The 12,850-nt window shown below is 47.2% G+C and overlaps 1 protein-coding gene across 1 annotated transcript in view; it reads right to left on the reverse strand.

Moving 5' to 3' along the window:
- The window catches only part of LOC102856030 (sialic acid-binding Ig-like lectin 12-like), a 26,869-nt gene that overhangs the window by 3,381 nt on the left and 10,638 nt on the right, over positions 1 to 12,850 (reverse strand). The window contains exons 3-6 of the mRNA XM_006901885.1: positions 3,171 to 3,220; positions 2,713 to 3,096; positions 2,228 to 2,506; positions 1,991 to 2,038 (exon numbers count right to left, since the gene is read on the reverse strand). Coding sequence (XP_006901947.1) covers positions 1,991 to 2,038; positions 2,228 to 2,506; positions 2,713 to 3,096; positions 3,171 to 3,220 — 761 coding nt within the window. The remainder of the gene's footprint in view (positions 1 to 1,990; positions 2,039 to 2,227; positions 2,507 to 2,712; positions 3,097 to 3,170; positions 3,221 to 12,850) is intronic.

The raw sequence follows: 12,850 nt of genomic DNA on the forward strand, positions 1-12,850 counted from the left end.
GGGAATTGTATACTAATGAAAGAATATTTTTTTTCTTTTTCTCTTCAGAGGGGGGAGCGAGCTTGTGGGGACGGGTGGGCAGGGAGAAAAGTGCGGCAATGAATGGATGGAAATCCAAAACCTCTGTAAATGTCTATTAAAATTAATAATAATTTTAAAAAACAAACCCCCAAAAAACCCCTGGAGGGTCAGCTGTGAGTTAGCTGTGACTGAACGGTACTTAACAGCAACAATGTGAATCTTCAAAACAAAACAAAACAATCTGTCTTGGAAAAAAGCACAGTCAGAGTGCTCCTTACAAGCAAAGACGGTGAAATTTCAGGTCACTCACTATGGTCATGTCAGATGAGGGGTCAGTCCTTGGAAAAAGAGATCATGCTTGGAAGAAGAGAGGATCTGTGAAGCAGACCCACCTCAATGAGACGGATTTGCCCAGTGACTGCCACTCTGGTCTTATGCACAACAGAGCTCATGAAGATTCTATCATTTGGACCAATTCAGTGCCACCAATCATAACTCTCTAAAACGCTTTTATCTAACTCATATGCTGGAACCTGGTCTTTCCAGCTGAAATCAAGTTCAGCTAAAGTCATACTGGAGTAAGGGTGCACCTTAAATTCAGTAACTTTTGAAACAAGAGAAGAAACACAGAACCACTCACGGAGAAGACAGATACATGCAGAGGAAAACACAAACTGCAGTAACGTGTGTCCACGTGGACAAACACCAAGGCCTGACGACCAGCAACCAGAAATGGCGGGGAGTAAGAAAGGGTTTTCCCCTCAAGCCTTCAGGGAAAACCCTGCTGACTCTATAGTTAGAGATTTCTGGGACCCAGAACTGTGAGAGGATAAATGTCTGCTGTTTTACAAGCCCTAGTTTGTGGTGCTTTGTTATTCGTTTCCTAATGAACAGAAAAGAAATCCCTGAGACAAACATTTCAGGTGTGGGAAAGTGAAGGTGAGGCATTGGGAGAGGTAACTCAATGATCTAGGGACAGGGTATGTCCCAAGGTGTGTGAGGAAAGGAGGAAGAGTTTGGTATGGGAAAAGACCTCTCAGATGATTGTAACGTGGCATGTAAAACACTGGAGAGGCGAATTCAAAGGCGTTGGAGAGAATGTTGAGGAAGGACCAGGACAGGTGATGCTTTTGGGCTTTCTTGAGGCCACAGTGAGCGTGGGTTCCTTGTGAGTAGAGGAGGAACAGGGTCAGGTCATGGGCATACAAGAGGAGGGAAGCTCCCCGTCATTTTCAGAACTGGAGTCCCTCTTTGGAGTCTCAGCTGTGGCAAACCATAGGGAGTGAGACTGGAGTCTGAGCAGCCAAGGGGGGAGGCTGGTGTGACAGTCCGAGGGAGAGAGGGCCACCAGCTGAACTAGACCCTGCAGATGGAGCCAGAAAGTGGTTTCAGACTTTCTCAGGAAGTCACGTTTACAAAATCCACTGACTCATGGGGCGGGCTGGGCAAGAGCTCGAGATGACAAAACTGACTTCCAAGATGTCGACTCAGATAACTCAGATAGAAGGGACGATGTGAGTTCAGAGCAGTCTGGACTGGACAGAGGTTAGTGAGAGTCACCAGAGCGGAGGAGCTGACTCGTGGGGTTCTTCGGAGAGAAGTCAGAGGCCCCTTGTCAGATGTAGGCGGGCACCCACGTACTATGGCTTCCTGTGGGAAACTGCGATGACAGAAATTGGGTGAGGAGTTGGGAAAGAGTGTCATGGGAGAGTGAGGGGAGGGAAGTCAAGAGAGAAAAACACAACAGATGGTGACACGGGGCTGTCGACCAGGATAACACTGTGACCTGGAAGAGTCTTACCAAAGGGAGGGAGGGAGAAGAAAACAGAGTCTGAAGAGTAACAGAAGCTTCGTTACATCAGGCCTTATCAACATCTGTCTCCTACAAGTTCAGAATTCTCATCTCTGCCCCTGGATTGACAGAGCTCCACTCTCTTGCCAGTCCCTGAGAGGACAAGTCTTTGCCCACCTGTGCTGTTGCCCTGGAAGGCTCGGATGGTCAAGTTCTTGGGCACATCTGGAATAGAAAGGGACAACTGACCATCTGCAGTATGACAAGGTGGCAGAGGGCAAGATGGGGAAGGGGTGGGGGAAAGTAGATGTTCTTTTCATCTTGATCTAGACGAGTCTTCAGCAACTGTCTTCACCTTCCCCACCCCAACGCCCTCTGCCCTTCGGAGCCCAGGTGTCTCTGCCCAGCACTCACAGGACACGTTGAGCTGGATGGTGCTCTCCATGGCCACGCCTCCTCCAGACAGGGTCACCTGGCAGGTGAGCTTGGTGCCATGGTGGTGGGACTCCGGCGTGAGGGTGAGTACCGGGGAGTGGAGAGTCTTGGGATCCAAGGATGTGAGGGCCACTCCAGTCCAGGAGAAGGTTGGGGGAGTGACCATCTTACAAGTCCATGGTATCGTACAGGTTATGTTCCTGGGGTGACCAGATTTTAGGGTCCCCTCAACGTGGATGTTTGGTGTCTGTGTCAGGGCTAGAGGAAAAAGACCCAGGTTCTAGAGTTCAAGACCCCTGAGTGTAACCCTGACAGCAATCTCTTGGCAAGTAATTATTTTTGCAGCCAGTCCCAATATTTTACTCCCCATGATCCTTCCCAGAGGAGGAGGAAATTATCCCATCCCACCCCTGTCCAGGGCCCATGACCTTCCCCTGTGGCCTCTCCGGGAGCCAATTTCTTACCTGTCACACGCACAGAGAGCTGGTTATCTAGGAAATTAAATCTCACCACAGGTCCTCTCTCTATCCTAAAGAAGTATGTCCCTGCGTCCCCTTTCTGTGCCTCTCCAATTTCCAGGGAGCAGTCATAGATATGGGGATCTCCGAGGAGATGGAATCGGCCCTGGGTCCTGGCCTGCACTCTTCGCTGAGGGTTATTGGTGGCCACTGGATCTCCCTGGCTTGCATGGGCATTGCCCCAGAACCAGTAGCCGTAAGCAGGGGTAGATCTGTTCCAGCTGTGGTGGGGGTAGAAGACAGTGCAGGGCACTTGGATGCACAGACCCTCCTCCACAGTCACTGGACTCTGAATTTGCAGCTGGAATTCCGAATGCTGGGTCCGGGCTCCTGTAAGACGTGAGGGTCAAGCACAGCTCGGCTGCGGCTGCCACTGGTTCCTCCCCGTGCGCTCACTCACCTACCCAGAGCAGGAACAGCAGCATCTCCAGGTGAGGCGTCCCTGGGCTTCTGTCTGAGGAGAGAAAAGGGAAGGTTAGAGGCGGGTGGACGAGGATGGTGGGGACTGGGACTGCAGGAAGGCAGGGAGGAGCCTCCTTAGGCTAACAGAAGAGGAACTTCAAATGCACACGCAGTCAGAGCTCCTCCCCCCTCACCCTTCTCATCAGAGAAGACAGAAACTACGTCCTTGAGACCCCAGCGACCTGCTCAGAGAGGACAGAAGAGACAGACCAGCTCCTAACACCCTGCCTCCCAATGCTGGCAACTTTCTTGAGATCTAGAGTTTTGGCAACTTTCATGAGTCTGACCAGGTCATCTGAGGACAACAGAGGCAAAAGATATGGAGGGAAGGGTGTTCTGGGTACCTCCCCAAACTGGGTGAGTTTTTCTGACACCATCACCCATGCTGAAGACCTTGTCCATCCCTGTCCTATCCTCAGCCAGCTTCACCTAGACTCAGGGACGGTCAGTACTGCTGGATTTGTATGTTGGAGGAGGCCTGTGAGAGTATCTGGAACATACTGTGTGAAGTTAAGGAGGCAGGTACTCATTCATTCATTCATTCATTGATCAGACACATAATAGACAGTCACATGTTTGTAGGACTGGGGACCACAGGAGACCCAACTGCCTTTGAGATACTCTTCATACAGTAGTGTTACCTCCTCCCCTAATGCAGAATCACGAGACTTCAGAGCTTCACTCACGTGCTGTGAGAATTGTCTCTGTTGGCTAGTAATACTACAAGTGGACAATGTTTAAAAGCAGATTTATTCTCTCTCTGCTTGGGAGACCAGAAGGGAAGGGCCTTACAAGGGTTCAGAGTGCTGGTTCTAGACGAAGGCTTTCTCTCCACGTTGTCAGCTAGGTCTAGAACATTTCCAGGGCATGGACACTGGATCCAAATGGCGTGCTCCACTTTGGACTCCACTCTCTTGGTGGTATACTAGGTCCCTCATTCTCTCTGCCCACTTGTTTCTTCTTTCCTGTATTTCATGTAAGACCAAAGGTGTTGCAGGGCACCCCCAAGGAGAACTTCCCTTTCACCAGATCATGGGCGTGACCAGAGGAAGGATGTTGCATCCGACTGCAGTCCTCTTACAATGGATTGTTTTACCACGTGGTGTCACATCACGAGAGACGATCCGACTGCTGTTAAATTCCACCATCACATTATCTACCAGCTGAGACTCACGGCTCATCCAAGTGGACAGGTGTTTTGGGGACACACAATTGAATCCATGACAGCAACATGTAGGATGCTGGAGTGTTTTCAAGTATGAATATGGAAATTTTTCTTGGCATACCAATTTGCAAAGTTCCAGAGCCATCTCTGGACTTAGAACCGTGCAGTATCTTTTCATGTAAAACCAAAGGCAAACATACACGTTCTATGTATCCGTGAAAGTGGTTGTGCTTGGGTGCTCTCAAGGTAGAACCGACCCACAGCTGACCCTCCAGCGGGTTTTCTGAGGCAGTAAAGAGGAGATGACCCATCTTGGTCCAATGGAGCAGCTGGTGGATTCGAACCGCGTGCCTTTCGATTGGCAGCTCCTTACCATAAGGCCACCAGAGCTCCCAATGGCCTATTTTCAGTTACTAATTATCAACGAAAGAACAGTTACTTTTCTTTAAGTACAGTGTGGGCTGGTACAACTTTCCTTGGGTCCTCCACTAACATCCCCATTTTTGCAAAACATCCACTTTTCAGAGTTAAATGTGTCTCAAGTGGTATCACATTCCCGGAAAGCATGAATGGGCTATTCAGGCAAGACGAAAGTTTAAAGTTCACCCTCTGCAGATTTTTCCATCTTATTCTACATAATGCATTATCTAGCAAGTCACACAGGACATAATATGCCACCACATGTTTGAAAAGCCTTCCAACACAATTTTTACATAAATACTCAATCTTACATATTGTTTTGTGTCCTTGTTTGATATGTGAGAAGGCTGCATCTCTGATCATTAAGATAACGTGAGAAAGATAGGCAATCTCTGCCCAAGTGATTTACAGCCTCTTAAAACCCACTAGAGGGTCAGCTATGAGTAGTTTCTGACTCAATGGCATGTAACAATAGAAAATGGCATGAAATTTATTTTTAACAATAAAGAAATTATACCATAGTCATCGACTGAAAGATTAAATATATGAAGGTGTAAATTCTCAGTTTTGCAAATAAACATCTTCAGCTATAATTTCCATTAAAATGCTTTAACTTTTCAAAATCATTGCTCCTGAGTACTGCATAGTATTCCATCGTGTAACTGTACCATACTTTCTCAATCCATTTGGTTCTGATTGGCCATTTGGGCTGTTTCCACATTCTTGCAATGGTGAATTACACTGGTATTGATGTCGATGTACAAATCTCCACTTGTGTCTCAGTTCTAATTTCCTTGGGGTATATTCCTAGTAGTGGAATAGCTGAGTCACACAGAATGTCTGTGTTTTCTTTTTGAGGAAATGTTAAACAGCCTTCCAGAGTGCTTGTACCATTTTACAATCCCACCAACAGTGTACGACAGTTCCCGGCCCTCCACATCCTCTCCAACAGTTGTTTGCTGCCCCGCTAAACTTTGCCACTGCTACTGGGGCGAGATGGTGTGTCACTGTGGTTTTTATTTGCATCTCTCTTATTGCCAGTGATTTGGAACATATTTTCATGTGTCTATTGGTGAGTTGAATATCTTCCTCTGTGAAAAGTCTTCCCATGCCTTCAGCCCATTTGTAATTATCAATCTTTTTCTTGTGGAGGCCCAGGAATATTCTGTAAACTTTTGTAATAAGACTCTGTGTGAGATGGTATTACCAAATCTTTGTTCCCAGTCTTTAGGTTTTCTTTTCACCCCGTTGGGAAAAGTTTTTTATGTACACATGGGTTTAATCTTTAGAAGAGCCCATGCATCAATTTTATCCTCTTCAGATTGTACACTTCTAGTTGTATTTGGCAGTCTCTTTTTATCTTGGACTAGCGCTTCTAAGCTTGATTCCAATTATTTGCTATGTACCAGAATGCAGAGCAATAACTAGGGATGACAGAAGGAGAATTGATGCCTCAGAGCTGTGGCGCTGGAGAAGAGTATTGAATATACCATGGACTGCTAGGAGAACAAACAGGCTCATCCTAGAGAGGGTGAAACCAGGCTGCTCCTTGGAGGCAAGGATTCTGAAGCTCTTTCTGACATACTTTGGACATGTTTCAAGGTAGGACCAGTCCTTGGAGGGGGACATCATGCATGAGAGGGTGGAAGGACAGTGCAAGAGAAGAAGACCATGGATGAGATGGATTGACTCAATGACTGGGGTAATGTGGGTAGGTGTGTCAGAGATGATAAGGTTGGCTCAGGAGCAGAGTTCAGAGCTTTGGTACACAGGGTCACTATGAGTTGCAAATGACTCGACGGCACATAATCACCACAACAGCGTCTCATTCTGAATCAGTTTACAGCGACACTGAGACTGCTTGCATATGTTCTTTGCATGCACCTGTTTATCTTCTTTGGTGAAGTGTGTGGTCCAATCTTTTGCTTAATTTTATGTTTGTTGTTACTGAGTTACTGTTTCATTTTGAGAGGCCTTTTTTAGAATCTGTATGCAAGGCATATGGTGAGGTACAAATTTAGCTTATATTTTCTTCCAGTCTGTTCCCTTCTTTTATACTCTCTAAAGAATATTTTCTACAGACCACCAGGCTGCATGCCTGCAAACATGTGATAGAGATTAGATGACTCCCTAGTATGTCAGGACACAGAACAGAGCGAGGGGGAGAAAGAGAGAGAGGCCAGGTAGGGGCATTCTATACAAAGGTGGTATGAGCAGGAGATCGTTGAGAACTAATGCAGAGGTGAAACTAAGCCATCTCCTTTCACTGCTAACTTCACCACAGGTCACTGCTTTCTCGCTGACCTTGGACCCACGCAGACAGCTTCACATTTGAAAGAGGATGCTGTGGTTTGGAAACTTTCTTCTATGCTCCGCAGAGCCCAGGAGCACAGAGCATAGTCTAGGAGTGTTTCTCACCTACCCCAGACATCAGTACAATAAGCAACCATCCTATCCTCATCAACTCCATCTTTGTCCTGTCTGGCTCTCCTCAATAGGTCCATTCAGTACAGGAGGTGGCAGGTGTCTACTGCTCTGCCTGGAACATCTGCTAGTGATCATGAAAGGAAGAAGGAGAGGGCTCACAGTGGGGCCCCTGACAGACAGTAGGTCCAAGAGGAAATCTACAGTCCAAGAGCCAAACAAGACCCTGATTTCTTGCTACATTTCCAGGGCACTGTTTATTCCTTCTTTCTCATTTCCTCCCCATAATATTTAACAATAACAGTGCCTGGTCCTTACGGGGAAACGTGGTAGGCAGAATGAAGGCCCTTCAAGGTGTCCACATCCTAATTCCCAGAGCCTGTGAATAGCTCACCTTACCATCGCTAAAGGAACTTGGAAGATGTGATTAAATTATGCATCATGAGACAGTGAGATTATTCCGTGGACTCACTATAACCATGAGAATCCTCATAAGTGAAAGAAAGGAGTCAGAAAAGTGATTATTAAAGTCAGAAGGGAGCTCTGGTGGCCTAGTGGCAGGAAACTGTATTGCAATCCCAGAGGAACATGGTTCAAATCCACCAGATGCTCTGCTGGAGAAGGAGGAGCAGTATCCTCCTGTACCAGTCAGATCTGATTTGATGGTACACACACACAAAATAATAAAATTTAAAATAACGCTATTAACGTCAGAAAACGTTTGATGATGCTCCACTCCTGGTTCTAATTTTAGAGGAAAGAGTTATTTACCACGGAGCACAAGTGGCCTCTAAAAGCTAAAAAAATCAAGGAAACAGAGTCTTCCAGCTTCCAGAAGGAGGCAGCTGTGCCCATATCCTGACTTGAGTAGCGTGAGATCCACTTCATACTTTCCCCCCCGCCCCCACTTCATACTTCTGTCTTCCAAAACCGTGTCATGACAACTTCGTGTTGCTGTAAACTGCTAATTTTGCAGTGTTTGCTCCAGCAGCAACTGCACACCAATGTTGCTGTTTGGCCAGTTGACCCTGCTGCACGTGGGAAAAGCCTGGACATGTCTCCGAGGTGGAGAGCTTTTTTACCTCCGCTCATCTTCAGTGTAGGACCTTTCTGACCAGAACAACTCACAGCACAAGGCTGACTGACAGAGCAGATAAACTCTGTGTCGAAGCAGCGCTCACACCACTCTTGAAAAGCCCACACTTAGCCACCGGTGGGCACAGCTTCTCTGCCAGCCAGGTGACTTCCTTCTCCTGTTCGGTGCCTCTCTCCTGTGTTAGGACGGCTGTACTACTGGAGGCCACACACCCCCTGCCTTCTCCACTGTTGGCCTCGCTGCCATTTCTCTGCAAGGCAGTTCAGCTATGCCCAGGTCTGCTGTCAGCTTCCGGCAGCCGAGCTCATAGCTAGTACAGGAGGTCTCAAGTCCCTTTCACTCCATCCAACCATCTGAGGTGCTGGTCTCTCTCAGCAGTAGTTTTTCTTAGCTCTTCCTGCTAACTGGCTCTGCTCTTAGCAGCTTCCCGGCTGCTCTATTCTTTGCCACTTTGTCACCCTAGATCTTAGCCAAGAACTACTCCCGTGTGGGAAGCCAGGTGTTAAACCAAATTTTAAGCCAAATGCTTCATCAGGAACTGAAGGAGGCACAAAACAAGCTGGAATACCTCTTGCAACAGATTACAAGGAACAAGGCAGTGTTTCTCCTGAGACAGATGAGGGGACAGCATCAATCCCATTTTTTAAAAAACCTCATTAATCCCAGAAGCAGAAGCGGGCCATAAAAATTCTTACCTTACAAAAGGTAAAGCAAACACAGATGCGCCTGGTAAAGTCTTATCTGTCCTTGCAAAGTAAAGAATTAACTAGTGTCTACGGGACACAAAAAGGGTAAAGGCGGGCAAAGTAGCCAGCCCATCAAAAGCCAACCCACATGACTGATTCCCCGGCCCACCAACCATGCTCCCAATCTCCCCGACCCAGACAAAAGCACCCGGGAAGGCCTTAAAAACAATTGTGGGCAGGGACTCAGGGCTCTTTATCTCACCATCTTTCCACTGAGGGGGCCTCCACATGTGGAAAATTATTCTTTAAAATAAGGCTTTCTTTGTACTTGCATACGTGAGTTATGGTTCTTTGAGGGGCACTTTGTGGACAGAACACAGATCACAGGAGAAAGGCACCCCTGGCAGACTCAGGTGCTGCCCGCTACCTCCCACTTTGTCCTTGTGGTTCCGTCCTTCCTGAGAAAGCAAAAGAATGTTAGTAGAGGAAAACATCGCTTCATTAGTAAAGAGCTTTCTCTGTGACTTACCTCCTGGCAATTTTCGATAAAGAGAAACTCTAAGGTCGTGGTTGCAGTCATGGAGCTGTACACCCCACCTTTCCTTTCTCTGTTCTCTCCCTCATTTCTCAGTGTCCCTACCTCATTCATTCATCCCGGTCGACAACACTACTCTTTTAGGCTCTTTCTATGAAGACTGCAAGTGCAGAGTCTCTGTGTCTCAAAGGACACTACCCCTTCCCAGTCATCCTTTCTCCAGGTTCATAGATTTCTGGAGGCAAGCTATTTCTGAAGTGGATGCTGCTCCTGCTTTCAAGCTTGTTTTAACCGCGGAGCTCCACCAAACACCATCCACCATGGGTGACCATGATCGCATTTGGCACATCAGTGTCACAGTGTTCAGCATCACAGCAACCACGAGTTACCTCTGTACAGCAAATGGACAGACCAGTGCTATACCACTTGGAAGAACGTTTGATTAAAAATAGTTAAAACCAGACTTGAGGGTTGAAGATTAAAATCACCCACCTTTGGCTTGGTAGCATCACTTTGAGTTTCTCGGGAAGTGCTCAAGCTTGGGGGTGCTGGGGCAACTGCCATACTCTTCCTTCCTCTACTGCAACCTCTGCAGTAGTCCTTCCAGGCAACTGCAGAACAACCCTACTGATGGAGCCAGAGAGGACAGGGTTCAGGTCAGCTGAGCATAGGGTTGCTATGAGTCGTACCAGATGGCAACTCACAACCACCACCTCCAGGTTCCGTGGACGACAAAGCTCCTGCTGTCTTCCCAGGCACAAGCCTGGTGTTCTGGAGATGCAGGTCACCATCCCACCCACCACCGTGGTGGAGAGGTGTGGTGGATGTAGCTGGCGGACACCTGAGACTCACCCAGAGAAGACAGCCACCACTGTTCCTTTCGTGTGCCACTCACTTGTTTGGTCTAAGAGTTCCAATAGTTCCCAGAATTCCAAAATACCCAGCTTGCTGCCTTGGTGGAGAGACGTACCTCCATCAAGAGCATCTTCTCAACTCCGTCGGTTTGCATGAAGTCAGCTCAGGTATGAGTTTTTTTGTAAAAAAATAGTTTATTTTTTAAAAATTTTACTAGTTTTGTGTGTATGTACCGTCAAATCAGATCTGACTGGTACAGGAGGAGATTGTCCCTCCTTCTCCAGCAGAGCATCTGGTGAATTCGAACCACCTCTGGGATTGCAGTGCCACTTCTTGTCACTAGGCCACCAGAGCTCCCTTCAGGTATGACTTTTAGCATCATTTCTGTGCACTTCTCTTGGCTCATTCCCCACACCCACTTAGTCCGATTACATATTATTTGCATGACAACAGTCCAGAATAAGAGCGGCATTGCAAAGTAGACTGGAAAGGAAGAGGGGATTGTGTAACAATGAAAGAATTTTTCTTTTTTCAATGAGAAAAGCAAACTGGAGAAGTGGGTTGTTGTTGTTAAGTGCCATCGAGTTGGAGGAAACTCATAGCGACCCTATGAACAAAAGTCTTTCACACTTGTGTAACTTTCATCCTCTCTCCAGGTTCACAGGGTTTCCAGAGGCAAGCTATTACGGAAGTGGATGCCACTCCTGCTTCCAAGCTTGTCTTAATCGCGGAGCTCCGCCCAACACTGTCCACCGTGGGTAACCATTAACACATCTGACACATCGGTGTTACAGTGTTCAGCTTCACAGCAACCACGAGTTACCTCTGTATGGCAAGTGGACACACCAGGGCTGTAGGACCTTTGGCTTGGTAACGGAGTGGGTAGGGAGGAAAATGTGCAACAATGAATGAATGGAAATCCAAGTTCTCTATAAACTTTTGTTAAAATCCCGATTAAAAGGAAAATAAAATGGGGGGAAGACTTTGTGTGACCTACAACTTACACTCCACATGCACCTTTGCTGGCCCACATCACCACAATTTCATGCCTGAACTATCCAGTCACGTCCTTTCTAATATCTTCCTGAGATTCCCCATTGCCGATTTTCATCTGGAGCCCAAACCAGTCCAGAGCCTTAGTCTGGCTCCAGCGTTGGCTCAAAGGCTCAAGAGAGTTTAGTAAAAGTTCCTGCTGGGGAAGGTGGAAGGTCAGAGAAAGAGCAGAAGTTGTTGTTGTTGTTTAATGCTGTCGAGTCGTAGACGACTCAAAGCGACCCTATGAACGAACAGCCTGAGCACTGTTCGTACATAGAGTTTCTGGAGGCAAGCCATTTTGGAAGTGGATGCCTCTCCTGCTTCCAGGCTTGATTTAGTCGGGAAGCTCCAGCCAACACTGTCCACCATGGGTGCCCATTACCACGATTGGCACATCACTGTCACAGGCTTCAGCATCATAGCAACCACAAGTTACCTCTGTACAGCAACGCACAGACCAGTGCTGTACCACCTAGAAGAATGTTTGACAGGAAGACAGTTTGAACCTGGCTTAAGGCCGCCTCCTGGTTCAAACCCTAGGCCCAGGCTAGCTAGCCTCACTCCAGGGACAGAGCAAACCTGCACATCAAACACATTTCCGGAAAAGCTCTCAATAAAATGGACTGAGCCAGTGGGCTCAAGCATTTCAGAGATGGTGAGAGTAACAGGACGGGGTGAGGTTCAAGTCTGTTTTTCACAGGATTGCTGTGAATCATAGTTAACTCGATGACACCCAATAACAACAGCAACAATACAGCAAGGAACCAACTAGCCTATTTTTCAGCTGCTTGAATGGAACATTTCTTGAGGTTGGCCCTGGCTTGAGGCTGGGGCCGGCCCACCGGATGCCCTCTTTGTGGTAAAACTGTTTCCTAAATCAACTGAAGGTGGCAGCAGAGATGAAGGTCGTGAGTGGAACTGAACCTGGGAGGGACTTGGAGGCACGCCTTTCTTTGTGAATTTCCTTTCTGATACTCATCTGCATGCACGTTTTACAAAGTATGCCGGAGTGAAGTTACTTAAGAGTTTTCCAGATAGCTTCACAGCATAGTTTAAAAATGATTCTCCAGGGGAGCTCTGGTGGCCTAGTGGCAAGGAACTGCAACTACAATTCCAGAGGCACACGGTTCAAATCCACCAGATGCTCTGCCGGGGAAGGAGGGACAATCTCCTCCTGTACCAGTCAGATCTGATTTGATGGTAACTCACACAAAAATAATTAAAAAAATGAAAAAAAAGATTCTCCTATCATCAGGTTATGAGTGCTTCGGTTATCTACTTTTACACAACAGACAGCTGCAAAACTTGTACTATAAAGATCGAGATTGTTCACAGCTTTAGTTTGCTTGGCTCCACAGTCAACACTCTTGGCACCAGCAGCCAGGAAATTAAAAGGTGTATTGTGA

This window comes from Elephantulus edwardii, unplaced genomic scaffold (assembly GCF_000299155.1).
Source record: "Elephantulus edwardii isolate Elephantulus edwardi_28Jun2011 unplaced genomic scaffold, EleEdw1.0 scaffold00348, whole genome shotgun sequence".
Classification (NCBI taxonomy): domain Eukaryota; kingdom Metazoa; phylum Chordata; class Mammalia; order Macroscelidea; family Macroscelididae; genus Elephantulus; species Elephantulus edwardii.